This window comes from Colias philodice, chromosome 17, assembly GCF_061535455.1.
Source record: "Colias philodice isolate Cphi_HAF_F1 chromosome 17, ilColPhil1 Martin Lab GWU primary, whole genome shotgun sequence".
Taxonomy (NCBI): domain Eukaryota; kingdom Metazoa; phylum Arthropoda; class Insecta; order Lepidoptera; family Pieridae; genus Colias; species Colias philodice.
This window is the reverse complement of record NC_143102.1, coordinates 10,533,221-10,550,190: the sequence shown is the minus strand read 5'-3', so window position 1 is coordinate 10,550,190 and position 16,970 is coordinate 10,533,221. Positions and strand designations below refer to the sequence as shown.

Below are 16,970 nucleotides of genomic sequence, written 5' to 3'. Positions count from 1 at the left end.
ATTATCTAAGTTCTAGTTGAATGATTTACATAATAACAAGATAACGTTCTGTAGGTGTAGTGTATAGTCGTCAGGTTTTTTGTAATTCTGTTCTGATAATAGATAACTTTATTAACGAATTAAATAATCAAAATAATTAATAACATTATTTTAATTTTTGAACACTATGTGGCCAGAAACAAAACCAAAAACATTATTGTCTATGAAGTAAACGGTTGACATATGTTTGAAAATAAAAGTGACAAAAACCGAATGCATATTGCTAGATTTTCGAAATTATTAATCTTCAGTTATTTATTTGAAAAATGAAAGGAAATTACATTTATAGTGTATAATTTGTGTGTAAAGAACTCTAAATGATGAGTGTATATTTTCTGATATTAATTTCTGTTTTTTGAGGACAATGTACACTTTGAAAGGAATTTTTCCAGAACCCAGTAAGTATTGTTTTCATCATTGAGATATTACGTAGTAATAATAGCTCAATGGTTTTTATATGAAATTACTACACTGAATTTTACTTATTCAACTCATATATATTAGGATGGCCTAATTTAAATTAAAAGTAAGTTTCGCTGACAAAGATAATGTAACTGTATTTATTGGTAAATTATCAAATACATCATCTAATGTTTTCTTTATTGTTTACAGAAAAGGAGCAAAAAAAGAACTTCATAAGAGAAAACATGAAACAATTAAAGTTTATACAAGGCAAATCACCTAAAGAACCAAAGTATACATTAAAAAGCGGGCATCCTCCACGCTTTTCGAGTTCCCTTGCGGCTTCGAACACGTTAGGTCAAGTCAAATCCTCTCCATCTAGTAAGAGTGGGAAGGTGATACTCAATATTGGCAAAACAAGTGCCTTGGGTGGCCGTAAAAAGCTCCCAGATGTAAGAATAAAGAAAGGCGATATGGCGGAATTTTTAAAGCGAAAAGAGCAAAGACAATCTAATGTACCAGAAGACCAATCAGACGATGAGGTGAAATCAACAGAATCATCAGGAAGGTTGCGGGATATAGGCTGTCAGACAATTGAAAGCAATCTCTCGCAACGCCTCGAAAGTGCCAAACTAACTATGTTGTACAATAGGGAAGAAGACAGTGAAACTAAAATAAAAGCGAGCGGAGACTCTGGTCGTCACAAAAGCTCATCACCAGTGACACACACACCCAGGCGGGCTGGTGATGATTTAATGGAAGAAAGAAATAGGAGTCGATTGAATTCTATTTTGGAAAAGAAAGATAAAGACCCATATTTGCCTTCAGGTTGATATTTTTTATGTTTTTAGAACTAGAATTAATCTAATATAAATTACCTATGTAAACTTAATACCAGTATCCTCAAAACATGTGAAAAAATAAAAAAAATTATCTTAATATATATAAATCACGTGTCACAATGTTTGTCCTCAATGGACTCCTAAACCACTTAACCGATTATAATAAAATTCACACTCCATGTGCAGTTCGATCCAACTTGAGAGATAGATAGTTTAAACATGTAGGTACCACGGGCGAAGCCGGGGCGGATCGCTAGTAAATTATATAAATCTGATTTAATAAATTAAAATTCCAGGATACCAAAAAGGAGTACTACCTCGTTATCTCCGAGAACGCAAAGAGCAAGAAGCCAAGGAGCTAGAGGGAGCCAAAGCAGATGACGATCACATTGTATGTCCCCCGGGTCATGTCACACTGCCAGATAGTGAGAAGCGAGAGACTTTGCGAATGCTGCGGAATAGTGAGTGTTTTCATGTTTAGAAATAAGTATTTGACAGCGCCAACATCAAGGTTTTAAAAAAAAACGAACAGCCAATATATAGCAGCACGCGCTCACAACTTGGGTCATTTGTTCGTCGACAGTTGCGTAGTGCACATCTATCACAAGCTTACTATAATTTATTTCTGATAGTTATAGTTATTTTTAATAATTATAATTATTAATTGTAATAGTCCAAGTGATTATTTGAAGACCTTTGTGTCCTTTTTTTAAAACAATCCCGGAGCCTGATGCCTACATATTGTTTAAATTAGTTCCACTGTTTATATCTTTTTAATATGTGTAGGTAATAGTTTATATTTAGATACATAAAAATACAAATAATTAGTATTAAATATTCTTTAGCAGCAAATAAAATACTAATTAATAAATGAAAATCTTCCTTTGGTGAGCTAAAAAGGCAGTGTTATTGTTACATCACAATCTTATGCTCACAAAAAAAAAATTAATTTATTTATTTAAATTAAATACACACAACAATTCACTATAATATATAAAACTCAATACAGGGTGTAATCGTTAAGTGTGCACAGGCGATTATTCCGTAACTATTACAGATATCAAAAATCTTTATACTGATATCGGATTGTCATATCTCATACTAAATGTATGGGAGTGTTTGTTGTAAAATTTTTGGATATTTCCTGTTTTATTTTTAAAAAGTTATTATTGTCATTTTGCTCATTAGGTAAAGGGCTTTCGATATCAGTATAAAGTTTTTTGATATCTGCAATATCTACGGAATAATTGCCTGTGCACACTTAACAATTACATCCTGTATATGTATAATATAAATATTCCACAGGTTTTGCGGAACTGGTGAGCGAGTTAAACAAAATGCCGGTCAAAACAGATACATTAAGGATGAGAAATCGCAAAATGGAACTCGAGAAGCAACTAGCGAAACTCGAGGAAGGCATCAAGGTGTTCTCTCGGCCAAAAGTGTTTGTCAAAATTGGAGAATAACTTGCTGTTTTTATAAACAGTATTGATGATTGACGATTTGTTACACTTAAATTTTTGTGATGTTACTGCAACATAAAAAAAATTAATGTGAAGAGAAGATTGTAACATAAATATGGTGAAGAATGTTTTAGATTATAATGATGACAAATGCCTAGAATGCATATATGTGACATAATATTTTTCTGATCATAATTTACTGTTAGTAATTTATGTATGTAACTAATTGGATTTTTAATATTTATTTATACTTGATGCGAAAAATGCTAGCTAATTTTTTTATGGTAAATTTTTAATAACTTGGAATTTGGATCGAGTTAAACTCGATTGTAGAATGTAGACCTACAATTCTTGCCTTTTATATTTTGTACCTGTAAAAAAATTTTAAATTATATAAAATTTTCCTGTAAAATGAAGTTAATATTTTGAATTAACTGTAAAATGTCTAAATTTTATGTATCATAGATTTTTAATTAATATCACAAATGATTCCTAAATAATACCGTCCAGTATTTAAAATTACTAGTTTAAATAAGAGAAATAGTCAAATTATTTGTTGCTATGTAGTGTCGTAATTATTGTATTTTAGTTTTAATTAATTAATGTATGTTATGTTCATGTAACTAATATAATGACGTGAATTAATGTTTGTATGATTTACAGTGTCTATAACTTTTGGAAATTTAATATATATTTGTTTCCAAAATGATTTTTTATCAATATCATCTCAACTAGCCTGTGCATCGTAATCCTTCCTAAAAAAAATTTCTACACCTGAAGCTATAATAATTTATAATATAGACAGCTATAGTAATATTGAGAAGTTATATACAGTAACAAGCTTCCCGCCCGCGGCTTCGGCCGCGTTTTCAAAGAATAACCCGCATAGTTCCTGTTCCCGTGGGATTTCCGGGATAAAACCTATCCTATGTGTTAATCCAAGTTACCCTCTATATGTGTGCTTAATTTAATTGTAATCGGTTCGGTAGTATTTGCGTGAAAGAGTAACAAACATACACATACACATCCATCCTCACAAACTTTCACATTTATAATATTAGTAGGATAGGATTTTATACACTGATACATTTGAGAACTACATAAATGATTGTATAGACCCATAGAAATCTAAATAACAAGACACATAGAAGTGCTATAATGTCATAATTCGTATGAAAACCGCTGTCGCCAAAATCAACACATTTAAACCGATAGCTAAACAGTACACACAAGTAAACTATGCCTTTTATTGGACAGCTTGATTTTAGTGAAAACTAACTTAAATATTAAATTAAGCTTTTTAATATGTATCCTAACGCACGAATTTACGGTTTATTTTAGAATAACATCCCTAAGCATATGAGACGTTTTGTTTATTTTTGCTCCAATACGCAAAAATTCGGCTTTTCTACAACAGAGGTTGTCAATTTTCAATAGATAAAACTTTGAACATAAACTCATAGAAATAAGGTTGAAATTTGTGTTAAACGTGATAATAAGAATGGTCATGGTCATGTGGCATGGTAACCACCTGAGCGGCGACAATGTCACGCGCGCTTACCACTTCTATTGCCTTGTTATTTAGATTTCTATGTATAGACCACATATAATATAATACTATACTAGGTATAGACTATTCATTTTTTTAACCTGTTAAAACAAACTACGTTGACATAAGCCTTATATTACAAATATGGTAGGCATCACTATGGTAAAGAGAAAGACGCGGGTTCGAATTCCGCCACTTTGTTCCTGCTCTACTTTCTTACGAATGTTCAATTATTTATAAATTATATTGAATGCTTTATCAAGATACTAAAAATCAAATATCAGTTGCCGTTCTTCCAAATTAAATATCGATAAATAATATGCAATAATTAAAACAAAGACTATAATTCAATATGAATAAAATTAAAGTAACATTATACTAATTAAATTAGTACATAACAAAGTTCACAGTTTTCTAACATGCTGAAACAAATGCCTATTAAATATAATGGGCCCTTTTCTGTAGAACTCTTCTTTGTTTGTGTGCCATTCGTAGAAGGAGAATTCGGGAAAGAAAAATTTGATTTCCCTCTCTGCTGATGTTGGCGAATCTGGAATAATTAGGTTTGTTATCATTAAAATTATAAAAAAAAAATTTGGGAAAAATGCATTTTATTATGACTTTCAATGTTAAGGAAATCTACATTAATATTATAGAGGAAATATTTTTTTTGTTTGTTTGTATTGAATAGGCTCCAAAAGTACTGACAGATTATAATGATTTTTTTCAGTAATAGGAAGCTGCATTATCAACAAGTAACATCCATACTAATATTATAAATGCGAAAGTAACTCTGTCTGTCTGTCTGTTACTCAATCACACCTAAACTACAGAACCAATTTTCATGAAATTTGGTACTTATGGAGATATTTTGATACCCGAGAAAGGACCTTTATTTTTATCCCGGGAAAATGACGTAATCCCGGAAATCCCACGGGAACGGGAACTACGCGGGTTTTTCTTTGACTGCGCGGGCGAAGCCGCGGGCGGAAAGCTAGTAAGCTATATTTTAAATTGCTTTTAACCTGGGCCAGCCGATTTTTTTAAAGGAAAAATACTTTGGTTTATGACTGTATTAAGGAGTAAGTATGTATTTAAAGTTATTAAAAAAGTATTTAAGCCTATACTAATACCAGCTACAGTTCTTGTTACATAGGTATTATTAAAAGTTTAAATATACAATTTTAATGTATACAGTAACTCATATAAAATAATAAATGATTTATACCTGAGCCATGAGCAACATTCCTAGTATCAGATATCCCAAACATGCCTCGCAAAGAGGTTGGATCTTCAAATTGTGCTTTGTAAACTTTGGTTGGACCTAGCATCTTTCTCCACAGTTCTATGGCATTTGTATGCCCGATTATATGCAAATCTATATAACCACTGAAAATGTTAAAAATCATTATGTATTAGCATTAAGAGATCGTTACACATTTTCTAATATTAGTTACAACTTAACCTAAGTTAAGAATTTTCTATATCAAATAAATATAGTTACATACTCTCCATGTAGGTGGTTCAAATTTGGTAATATTAATCGAATAAGGTATAATCAGTTATTTGATAAGCATCCAAAATATTAAGATTTTCTAGAGTACATATTTCTGCTAGAGTGTAATTATTTATAATAAACATTACCTAGACATGAAAGTTACAAGCCGGTTGAAGAAGAACTTTCCCGCATGTTCTATGTAGAAGTTACCGGCAGTTTCTTGATCCAGGAAAACTCTTTTCGTTTCAATCACAACAAATTTATCTTTTATAACGTTTCTTATGTATGAAAGGGCGACTGGATTTTTTACTGCATGAGGCTTGATAATAGCCAATGATAGCTGTAATTTCGACATTATGTTATGAGTACACATTTTCTCTAAAATCCATGTTTTCTAATTACCTATTTTAAAAATTATTTGAGAGTATTGTTTTGAAATTTGATCATAATATCTTGACACTTGACAGTTGGCAACTTGACATTGACATTTGAAATATTTTTTTAGTTTTGTATTTTTTTTATACAATGCAAGGCATTCACATACTGACATACATAATTTCGATTAATATATAAAATACTAGCTGCGCTCCGAGGTTTCACCCGCGTGACTCTGTTGGTCTTAGCGTGATGTCCATAGCCTTCCTCGATAAATGGGCTATCTGACACGGAAAGAATTTTTCAAATCGGACCAGTAGTTCCCGAGATTAACGCGTTCAAACAAACAAACAAACTCTTCAGCTTGATAATATTAGTATAGATATTATTTTTATGAGTAGGGTACCTATTGATTTTAAATACAATCCTCAATCCTGACAACTAGTTGTGAGTTGTCATCTTATTTGACTTTTGACTTTGAGGTTTCCTCCAGTTTCCTCCGTCGGCCGTCCTCGTCGGTTTTTAAAACTACAAATACTGCAATTTTCAAATACATGTTGTGATTTTTTTAATTTTGATACACATCAATACCCTGATGTAATACGGAAAATCGTAGAAATGATGTAAATATTTAAGAAGAACAAATACAATCGAGGAAAATGGTTATTTGTAAATATTTTCAACAAGGCTGTTGTCGTTATGGACAAAATTGCAGATATGAACATGTTTATAGTTCGAAATACACCTACCATGGTGAGTAAACATTACTCTTACATTATAACTATCTGGGGAATAACATTTGTATTACCCGAATTTTTACCGTTAGATTTGGATCTCTTAGTTAAAACTACAAGTTAACATTTTATTTTTAACTTACAGCGGGTTCAAACCAGCAACAAGCACCAGCAAGCAATACAATTACAGATGAACAGTTAATCAATCAAGTGCACCAAGATATACAAGCGGCACTTAAGGGAGGACAGTGGATATTGAGTTGTTATTCACCATATAAAGAAAAAGCATGCTTTCCCGGTATTGCAGACTTGTCGCCAGAAGAGGCTAGATTGATTATTTACGAAGCTAAATCTAATAATGCCTTAGATCAAGCGGTGAGTGGACTTGAGGCAATAATAAGTTGAATTTATTTCCATTAACATTTAATTCTTGTTGTAAACATCCATACTAATATTATAAATGCGAAAGTAACTCTGTCTGTCTGTCTGTTACTCAATCACGCCTAAACTACTGAACCAATTTGCATGAAGTTTGGTATGGAGATATTTTGATACCCGAGAAAGGACATAGGCTACCTTTTATTGCGAAATATGTACCACAGGCGAAGCCGGGGCGGACCACTAGTAACTGATAAGGTAAAATCTTTGTGTGTGGAAAAATCTAAATAACAAATAGGACAGATGTTACTTTGATAATCCTACAAACTAATATCAAGTCCTTGAATACTATTTTTACACACAGATGCATTACTGTGTAAATAAATAATGTTTAATAATTTCATTTACAGGTCACATATATGAACAATTTATTTAAAGAAACAAGACAGAAGTATGAACAATTAGTACAACCGTCGGCTCAAATAATTAAGATTTTAAGAAGCTTGTACAATGGAGAAGCAGTATCATCTCCATTTGGATCTGGTAACCAAGGTTTTGGTTCTAATGCTACTTCAATATTCCGCAGTGCAGTACAACAAGATCCCTTTAAAAACCAACAAGCTGGTGTGTTCAGCAATAATGCAAATCAAAGCACATTCAGTCAACAAACCACGAATCCACAGTCAATTTTTGCTCAAGCACGTCAGAACATATTTGGCCCTTCACAACCGTCAAATATATTCCAAACGCAACCACAAGAAACAACAGCAAAATCGATTTTCGCACAAGCCACTCAAAACAGTTTTGGACCGCCACAGCAGCAACAACAAAGTGTTTTTGCAACGAATCAACAACAACAAAATGTTTTCGCGACAAATCAACAACAGAATGTATTTGCAACAAACCCACAGAGTGTTTTTGCTACAAATCAACAACAACAAAACGTTTTCGCGCCAAATCAACAACAGAATGTATTTGCAACTAATCCACAGAACGTGTTTGCAATCAACCAATCACAACAAAATGTGTTTTCAAACAATCAACAACAGAATCCATTTAGTGTACAACAAAATCAAACATCAAATGTATTTCAACAAAATGATGTGTTTGGTGTTTCAAAGAATGCTTTTCAACAACAGCCTGTTGATGATAGCAATGTTTATAGCAAAATTGAAGACTTGTCTCCGAGTGATTTAGACGCTTTTAACAGTGCAGAGTTCAAATTAGGTTTCATACCGGAATTACCTCCACCTCATAGTTTGTGTGTTTAAAGATTATTTAATAAGTAAATTAATAAATTAACTAATTAACATAATTTTGTCTTTGACTGGTCCACTATCCACTTAATAATTTAATATTCTTCTAGTGTTTGAACTTGCTTTTCAAAATATCTTCTAATTTCACCTAATCTCTACTTTCAAATTTTTTTTTCTGGAAATAGCAGTTTCTTAAAAAAAAAGGTAACATACCTAAAAATTTATAATAAAGTTATCCAAATTTAACCAATTTTGAAAAAACCTTCACCAGATCCAAAAAATGAAAAGCAAACACTTGATAAAATATGTATTTATTCTAATTATCGATTTCTCCCAAATATATTTGTTTATCACTAGACGCAGACAGGACGATGGGCTCATTTCTATGGAAGTTGACATCGTTGACCGCACCATTGTGACCGGGCAGTTTGTACAACACCCGACGCGATGTTGTATCCCAAATGTATAGGAATCTATCTGCTGAACCAGCTGCCACCTGGAATAATAACATTTAATATTGGAATAGATTTATTATTTATATTATTAAGTTTCTACACTAATGGCTGGTTTCACAGCTTCTGAATATGATCTGTAACTTATATCAATCAAATAACAACTAATGCATGAAAATTTTAATTAAAAAAGTGTTAAACTGTCAGTCATATTAACAGGTCGAGAATAAACCCTACTTAAATTCTAAATGTAAAGATAATAGATTCTGTATGTAAAGATAAAGTTAAGTTAACAATCCAATATTTCGCCTCTTTTTACTTCTTCAAGTAATAAATACGTAAATATTAAAAAAAAATTGATAACTCAGAAACTAGTGATCAGTTGTATAATTCAAGGCGTCATTGTTTATAAGCCGCGCTTAATTTCACGTATAAAACAGATTACTTCGCGGTCGTCCACACTAGTCAGGCAATTACCTGACTTTATACCATTACAAATTTAATTTTTTTAACACTATACCAATAAATAGCAAAAAAATAACCTTAGAACCATCAGGAGACCAGGCACACCGCAGCAGGTTCTTCTCAAAGTTATGCTGATGTCCCGACATGAGTTTCACACATCTCTCCGAAGGTGCAAACGGTCTGACATCCCATATCCTTAATGTGTTGTCCATTGAGTTGGATAGTAGGTACGAACCGTCGTATGATAGCGCCATACCTGTAAATACATAAAATTTAATATTTATATATTATGTTCATATCAATGGATTACCATAATTTCTTGATTAAAATATAAACTTAAACATTTATCGGTCAATTAAGGAAAGCTGGCATGTTCACAGTACTCACACTTATGCAATTTCACTTACAGTATGTTCAAAAATAAATGCGACTCTAGTTTCATTTTAGACTTGAATTGTAAATTGGTGCGTTGTAGATATCTACTGAATATTAAAATAAACATATCCACCCACACACATATACACGTACGCATATACACACACACACACTCTCAATACTTAAAATGGCTATTATTTGTTTAAAATATATATATTCAAAACTAGCGGTCCGCCCCGGCTTCGCCCGTGGTACATATTTACGTTTTCTCTACGTAAGAACCTCCTCGTACTTCAAGGAATATAATAAAAAAAGAATTATCGAAATCGGTTCAGCCGTTCTCGAGTTATGCGCTTACCAACACATTTTGGGATTCATTTTTATATTATAAGATATATTTCTATAATATAATATATGTATTTCTTTTTTGTTGTTCTGTTATGTAATATGATGAAAGAGATTGAGACTCACAACACAGGGGATCCTAGTGTGGGGTTCAATGCAACATATGTAACAATATTATGTAAAAAATTTTTGAAACAAATAAAGAAATTTTTATTTTTATTATTTTTTTTATTAAACTAAACTTCCGTTAGTGGCGTTTTTGAATCGTCAAAATACGGAAAATTTATAATTTATCATTGGTGCGGAGAGCAGTTTCTACATTAAGAGAGCTGCACTAGAAGATCTAGCAAAAAACTCTGTAGTTACTATTATGTTCATATCAATGGATTACCATCTTCCATCAATTCATTAATACCGTGGTAAGCTACTATATTATAGTGTACTTAATTATATAAATTGCACCTAATGTAATTGGTTGAAAAGTGTAAATTAATCAAAATATATATTATTAAATTAACTGCATCACGAAAGATGCAACAGCAGGAGTGGTAGATTGATATTTAGCTAATTTTGAATGACTAGCTGCTTTTCCCGGTGTTCCACATATGATTCAAGGTATTAATTATTAGCCATAAACTGTCATTACAACAAAAATCAAAAATCCTCACCTGTAACTGTATCCGTATGTCCTTTAATCTTATAAGATACCGACTTAGTTCTAATATCCCACACTTTAATAACATTATCAAGTCCTCCAGATATGATTTTCTCGGCTGTATCATTGAACAAAACTGATGTAACTGGGTATGAACTATCTAGTGATGCGATGGGGTTGCGTTTTCTTGCATCCCACAATTTTATTGTATTGTCATCTGAAGCTGACACTAGAAGTTCTGGTCCTCTTCTAGCTCCTAAAATTAATAAAAAAATTAAGCTGAGTAAGATTTTAATTATGTGTGCTCCATTTGTTAATATATGTTATTTAGTCTGTCAGTTATTCATTAACGGCCTTACTTATAAAAAGTTAAACAATGGATAAATTTCAACCATTTCCTACCATAGCTGTGTCCTGCTCTTGCTCACATGAAACGTCATTCATAAAAACAAGACAGGTTATTGCAATAACTAATCCATTGCATAGCGAATGGGTAACATTTTATAAGTAAGACCGTTAAAGTTGTAATGTATACATATATTTTTTTTTTTTTATACAAGATAGGCAGGCGTTTGACCACTATCCCGCCTGATGTAAAGCGGTGAAGTGATCTATGAAGGAGCACGTCTGCTTAGAAGAAGCCTATTCACTCTAGACTTGAAAAGCATATAATTATTTAACATAATTTCAAAACAATTAATTACAATTTTATACCTCTCAAGACAAATTTTATAATTAAATTTACAATGCAAAACTAAATCTAGTTTCTTGTTCTAGTTGCTTTTTTTTTTATTGGCTTTGTATCTGTACTTCTATTTGAAACAAACCTGAAACAGAGTTAACAAAGTTGGCATGTCCCTTGAGCTTTTTGATCCTCGTTCCCGTGGGAACGTCCCACACGGCTACAGTATTGTCCGTCGCACATGAGTACATGTGGGCGCCATCTGGAGAGAAGCACAGCTCCATGATCGCGCCCGTGTGCCCCTTCATCACCATCACATTCTCACACTGGCCGTAAACATTCCATAGAACTGAAATTGAATGTAAATCCTACTTATTACTATTATAAAGGCGAAAGTTTGTAAGTGGATGTTTGTTACTCTTTCACGTAAAAACTACTGAATGGATTTGAATGAAATTTAGCACACATATAGAGGGTAACTGGGATTAACACATAGGATAGGTTTTATCCTGGAAATTCCACGGGAACTATGCGAGTTATGTATATATGCGAAGCCGCGGGCAGAAATCTAGTAGATTATATAATCTGTTAATATTTAGTTTACTAGATTTTTGGCAAATTGAAATTAAAGCAGTTAAATAATCGTACAATTTATAAGTGCAAGATGAAGAATGTAGATAGGTAGTTGTAAATTAATCTTACTCAGTTATATAGTTGCTTAGAGAACAGATTACTTACAGATTTGTCTGTCAAATCCTGCAGAGGCGAGATGCTTGCCCTCTGGATGGAATTTAGCTGTGAATATCTCGCCTTGATGACCTTCTAGTAACATAATCGGCGCGTACAGATTAGATGTTCGTGGAACCTAAAAAGGATCAAAAAAATGGACAGTTACAAATGTTTAGCGACTCTTTTAATAAAGAAATCTAAAGAAAGAGGTTGCTGATTGTGTTTTGTAATCATGAGAAACATTACACTTTAAAATACCAAAATCAAATTACCGTCGCAGTAACCACAGCTTTTTCTCTAGTACCGGCAACAGATATTTCATGGCGTGTCTTTTTTGCTGGCACAACCGAATATTCATCAGCTTTTCGTTTTATTTCTAACTCTGGCATTTTTAAATGTATTGATTTTAGTTATTGTTTTTAAACAAACACAAAACACACCGCAATTCCAAAACCAACTCCACAAACCACAGTCCAATTCTGTCAAGTGTCAGATCACAATCACAATTCACATATGAAATATGAATCACAGACTAATAATACCTACTTTATTACAGAGAATATGAATCCACCCATCTCGGCCACCCATAGACTACATAATATTATACTAAAGAATCCACCACAGATTATGTACTTTCTATTTTGAGCAGTTCATAACTTGATGCAGTCGTGGTCTGAGCAATGTCGTGGTCGTCGTATATGCATATATTGCATACGACGACCGTCAATATATTATAATATTCGTGCACGAGCGATGAAGTAAATCATAACTTAATCGCGTAATTATTGAGAGTAAACCGTCACGTCCGGGTCCGCGTCATGGGTAAGGCATAGATTTTGGTATTTTTGAATTCTTGATATAGAAGTTACACTTCTGAGACACGTGTGCTCGGCACACAATATACTCTTTTTTATATATTAGGTAGGTAGTTGAGTTATTTAAATTGATTAAATAAAATTATTGCATACTAGGGAAAAATTTCTACTGCACCACGCAACTCTTTCAAAGATCTGTCTACCTATATTACTTGCTCTGTGGATCGTAGGCGCGGGTCAAACACAAGCGGCGCGGGCGCCGGGCGCGGGCGTGCCGCTTGTTTTTGACGGTTGACCCGCGCCGTAGACAGAGAAGTTTCTCTGTCTACACCTCTACACTGTGGATCTGTCGCAAAAAGGTCGCAAAGAGTCGTAGAGGGAGAATGAACCAAAGAGTATATCTGTGTTACCCGTTATATTTTACCTTGATTTTACCTATTGAGTTATTCTGATTTCTGTCATCAAATGACGTTTTACAAGAAGACGGCCAAAGGGAAAAGCGTGGGAAACTTCGAAGTTGGAGGGAGTGTTTCTAAAGCTTATTTAATTTTAATTATTTTTTTCGTAGTCAGAGGTGTTTATTTTGTAAATATTACTTGTATTTATTATATATATTTGTAAATTTATATAGTTTTGTGTTATGTATATATTGGTAAGTTTTCTTTTATATTTTTAGTATGTAAGAATCCTCGTACGAGTTTCGGGCGGGAATATGAATGACCCTCAGGTCCTATTGTGGCAAGTTTACACTCGGTCCTTAAGCTCTGGAAGACTACCTGAATAGCAATGGATGATAAGATTGCTGGAGGACGGATACCAGTTGACCGAACAGCCCGTGGGTGATTACTAAATGGTCAAGAGTAGAACGATTGCGGAAAGAAAACCGCATTACATTGCAGCAGTTTTATAATCGTTACGTCTTGAGATTTACTAACTGTTCGTTTACTTGGCTTGCTTCATACACGTCTTACTTCTTTCATTTAGAGTACGCTCTACACTGATGAAACTCGCTCACCTACTGAACAGAAACGAAATGGATATCAATCAAAGCATTTATTTCGTTAATATACTACCACAGACACATTTTGAAAACACTTACACGTCTAGTCTATACAAACAACTATTAATAAGCAATTTTTCTACCGTTATTCAATAATCACCGCGGACGGCGGTGTTGAGAGTATTCGTTACTTCATTTGGTGGTTAATACAAAGATTACAACACTGCATGACCGTAGCATTTCAAAGTGTACTAGAGTCAAACCGCTACAAGAATCGCTACATTACAAAAATATTCTGCCTATACTGTTTCATAAGTAAGTGTTTCTTTTCTTTAATATTTAACACGAGAAGATTGAAGTCGAAAATTCATATAACGTGCATACACTATACTTGCCTGATACTGTGATGCTGTAACCACGTTGACAGCAGGAAGAATCACGATTTGATTTGAAACTTTATTCGTTACAGCGATGGAAAAATAGGCAGCAGTTGTAGTTGCAAGTGTACAACTCTTCCAAACATAGCCTCCTCTTCGTGAATGGTTTCAAATAATCGATAAGATACGCATGGAACTTTTTTTCATTGCTGCTGTTTACACCACTCCACCTTGTCAACATACAGTCAGTGTTTCCAACGAGCGAATGTTTGATTATTAAGATCGTGTCGCACAAGTCACAACGCAAGTTTGTGACATGATTTTCTCTTACCGGATCCGGAATAAGTTTTGGGCCCTCGGTGGCCGTCTTGGAACACGATGGTCTAGTAATGTGATCGTGAAAGAAAGCAAACTGACAGAGGCAGTTGATTATTGTGTTAGGCGCGAAGAAAGTTGTAGGCTCCAGGTCACTGTTCGCCAAGCCTGGATGTAAAAAATTAATAGAGACGCACTGATGACATATCGAGAACAGACAGTCCTGACACTTGTGCTTTCTCATAACACGATTGCAGTTTACTGATACGTTATAGAGTTTCCGACATGATTTGTAGAATAAATTTTGTAATGCTTCGGCCTGTGATTCAGTAAAACTGGACTCTCTTAGTAGGTTTTTATAATCGTTAGATCGAAACTTACTCATTACTGTATCAACCCAGAAATGGCTATCGTTGATTCTGTTTTCGGTGCTGCTAGACGCTACAGACTTGCTAGCAGATGGTTTGTTTCCAGATTTCAAGTTTGGGCCAGCCTCTTTTCTCGTTGTTTCCGATGTCGATGCTTTCGTTGTCGATGCTTTTGATGTCGATGCTTTCGTTTTCGATGCTTTTGATGTCGATGCTTTCTTTGTCGATGCTTTCGTTGTTGGTGCTTTTGATGTCGATGCTTTCGTTTTCGATGCTTTTGATGTCGATGCTTTTGATGTCGATGCTTTTGATGTCGATGCTCTTGATGTCGATGCTTTTGATGTCGATGCTTTTGATGTTGATGCTTTCGATGTCGATGCTTGCGACGTCGATGGCTGCGATGTCGACGGTTGTGACGTCGATGCTTTCGATGTCGATGGCTGCGATGTCGACGGTTGCGACGTCGATGCTTTCGAAGTCGATGGCTGCGATGTCGACGGTTGCGACGTCGATGCTTTCTGAGACTGTTTTTTCCTAGTCTCGCGTGCCGGCTTCACGTTTGGCTTATCAGAAGCCGCGAGTTCGGTTTCTTGCGACTTGTTATCAGTAACCTCACTTTGATTGCGTAATGGTTCGGTTTGTGAGCTAGCAGTCACTACCTTTGTTTCTTTTTCAACGATTTCCATGATTGGCGTGATCTGCTTTTCTTCTGGTTCGATTTGCAGCCCACCGTAGTAGGGACGTTTCTTCGGCAAGAGTATGATTGGCTTCGTTGCAGGAGAATCACCGATGACATCTTGTTCCTTATCACCACTGTTGCTCGTTCCAGCAGCCGGAACATTCTTAGTCGCTGATGTTTTTGTCGGATCCAACATTGTCAAAGGACACGTCACTTCTGTCAGAATGTCCGGTCTCCCAAGTGATAAATCAAGAGCACAGTCGGATTCGCTATTAGTATTACGCCCGTAGCACACCTCCGCTGCAGAACTATAACAGCGGAACCGCAGTAGTTTCGCTCTGTCTTGTCCCGTGTACGAGAAGCGGAACAGTAGCGAAACTGCCTGTTCTAACACATACATCTAACTATTTTTTATCTCTTTCTTCGCGCGGTTTCGCAGATCTCTTCTAACGCCAGCCACATTACCGCGCTCACGCCGCTATTTGCTTGCGGTGCCGCATTGTTTTCGCGCGTGTTTGTCAAAACCGACAAAAATAAAACGCGGAACTACATTGTTATTGTAAAAGAGTATGTAAATCATCAAAACTCTGAGGGGTCATTCTAAAAATACATATGTATATGTATAGAAACGATCTTCATGGGACTCGAGTTCTTTACATAGTAGGTTTTCTCCTAATTTCTGTCTTTTTTTATTAATCTCATGCACCCAAATTCTACGAGTTTTATGTCTTTTCAAAGTTAAAGTCCACAATAATATTTCTTCTTCCTCTGACTCCGATAACGACGTCATTTCGCTTCGATCGTTGCTTCTTGACCACATTCTTGACTGACTCACATGAGGTTTCGCCGATGCCGGTTCCACTAATCAAACTACACTTGATCACAGCGGAATTCATCTAGCGGTTCCGCGGTCATGGTATCGCAGCGGAGGTGTGCTACGGGCGTTAAAGTCAGACATTGTAACTTATAAAAACAATGAAGTGCGATAACGCCTTTAGTACACCTACGCATTCGTATGCGGCAGCGAGTCTCTGGCCTCTGCGGAACTACTGCATAGCGAAATATCTGCGGAACGTTAGTACACATCAATGTTTTCGCAACTTTTTCGCAATGATGGAAGCAATAAAGTCCCACGCCTGCTTTGAGCGTGCTGATATCCGCAATGACTCATGTTGTT

General features: G+C 34.6%; 4 protein-coding genes and 1 long non-coding RNA gene across 5 annotated transcripts in view; 3 read left to right on the top strand and 2 right to left on the bottom strand.

Moving 5' to 3' along the window:
• The window catches only part of LOC149481325 (uncharacterized), a 350,361-nt gene that overhangs the window by 59,106 nt on the left and 274,285 nt on the right, over positions 1-16,970 (top strand). The window contains exon 2 of the long non-coding RNA XR_016316904.1: positions 11,168-11,343. This is a non-coding gene — a long non-coding RNA (uncharacterized LOC149481325). The remainder of the gene's footprint in view (positions 1-11,167; positions 11,344-16,970) is intronic.
• On the top strand, positions 235-3,342 carry LOC149481342 (uncharacterized). Its single transcript, XM_089705817.1, has 4 exons — positions 235-437; positions 652-1,269; positions 1,580-1,744; positions 2,589-3,342. Exons 1-4 carry the CDS (start codon positions 404-406, stop codon positions 2,747-2,749), a joined length of 978 nt encoding a protein of 325 aa, XP_089561943.1. The 5' UTR covers positions 235-403; the 3' UTR covers positions 2,750-3,342.
• On the bottom strand, positions 4,624-6,354 carry LOC149481341 (nucleoside diphosphate kinase 6, mitochondrial-like). The gene is made up of 3 exons (XM_089705957.1): positions 5,940-6,354; positions 5,524-5,684; positions 4,624-4,845 (listed from the first exon to the last, which is right to left on the bottom strand). Exons 1-3 carry the CDS (start codon positions 6,164-6,166, stop codon positions 4,700-4,702), a joined length of 534 nt encoding a protein of 177 aa, XP_089562083.1. The 5' UTR covers positions 6,167-6,354; the 3' UTR covers positions 4,624-4,699.
• On the top strand, positions 6,666-8,584 carry LOC149481340 (uncharacterized). Its single transcript, XM_089705946.1, has 3 exons — positions 6,666-6,921; positions 7,048-7,277; positions 7,691-8,584. Exons 1-3 carry the CDS (start codon positions 6,828-6,830, stop codon positions 8,549-8,551), a joined length of 1,185 nt encoding a protein of 394 aa, XP_089562072.1. The 5' UTR covers positions 6,666-6,827; the 3' UTR covers positions 8,552-8,584.
• On the bottom strand, positions 8,837-12,725 carry LOC149481339 (U5 small nuclear ribonucleoprotein 40 kDa protein). Its single transcript, XM_089705630.1, has 6 exons — positions 12,512-12,725; positions 12,249-12,375; positions 11,656-11,859; positions 10,842-11,084; positions 9,531-9,709; positions 8,837-9,032 (listed from the first exon to the last, which is right to left on the bottom strand). Exons 1-6 carry the CDS (start codon positions 12,626-12,628, stop codon positions 8,853-8,855), a joined length of 1,050 nt encoding a protein of 349 aa, XP_089561756.1. The 5' UTR covers positions 12,629-12,725; the 3' UTR covers positions 8,837-8,852.

Excerpts from the sequence above, each read along its gene's own strand:
- LOC149481342 (XM_089705817.1), top strand. The coding sequence starts at position 404 with ATGTACACTTTGAAAGGAATTTTTCCAGAACCCA. Across the intron at positions 1,270-1,579 it reads AGACCCATATTTGCCTTCAG|GATACCAAAAAGGAGTACTA; the intron begins GTTGATATTTTT and ends TTAAAATTCCAG. Across the intron at positions 1,745-2,588 it reads TTTGCGAATGCTGCGGAATA|GTTTTGCGGAACTGGTGAGC; the intron begins GTGAGTGTTTTC and ends AATATTCCACAG.
- LOC149481341 (XM_089705957.1), bottom strand. The coding sequence starts at position 6,166 with ATGTGTACTCATAACATAATGTCGAAATTACAGCTATCATTGGCTATT. Across the intron at positions 5,685-5,939 it reads CTTGTAACTTTCATGTCTAG|TGGTTATATAGATTTGCATA; the intron begins GTAATGTTTATT and ends TAACATTTTCAG. Across the intron at positions 4,846-5,523 it reads GAATGTTGCTCATGGCTCAG|ATTCGCCAACATCAGCAGAG; the intron begins GTATAAATCATT and ends TAATTATTCCAG.
- LOC149481340 (XM_089705946.1), top strand. The coding sequence starts at position 6,828 with ATGGTTATTTGTAAATATTTTCAACAAGGCTGTTGTCGTTATGGACAA. Across the intron at positions 6,922-7,047 it reads TTCGAAATACACCTACCATG|CGGGTTCAAACCAGCAACAA; the intron begins GTGAGTAAACAT and ends TTTAACTTACAG. Across the intron at positions 7,278-7,690 it reads ATAATGCCTTAGATCAAGCG|GTCACATATATGAACAATTT; the intron begins GTGAGTGGACTT and ends TTTCATTTACAG.
- LOC149481339 (XM_089705630.1), bottom strand. The coding sequence starts at position 12,628 with ATGCCAGAGTTAGAAATAAAACGAAAAGCTGATGAATATTCGGTTGTG. Across the intron at positions 11,860-12,248 it reads AGGATTTGACAGACAAATCT|TTCTATGGAATGTTTACGGC; the intron begins GTAAGTAATCTG and ends ATTCAATTTCAG. Across the intron at positions 9,033-9,530 it reads GGTCTCCTGATGGTTCTAAG|GTGGCAGCTGGTTCAGCAGA; the intron begins GTTATTTTTTTG and ends TTATTATTCCAG.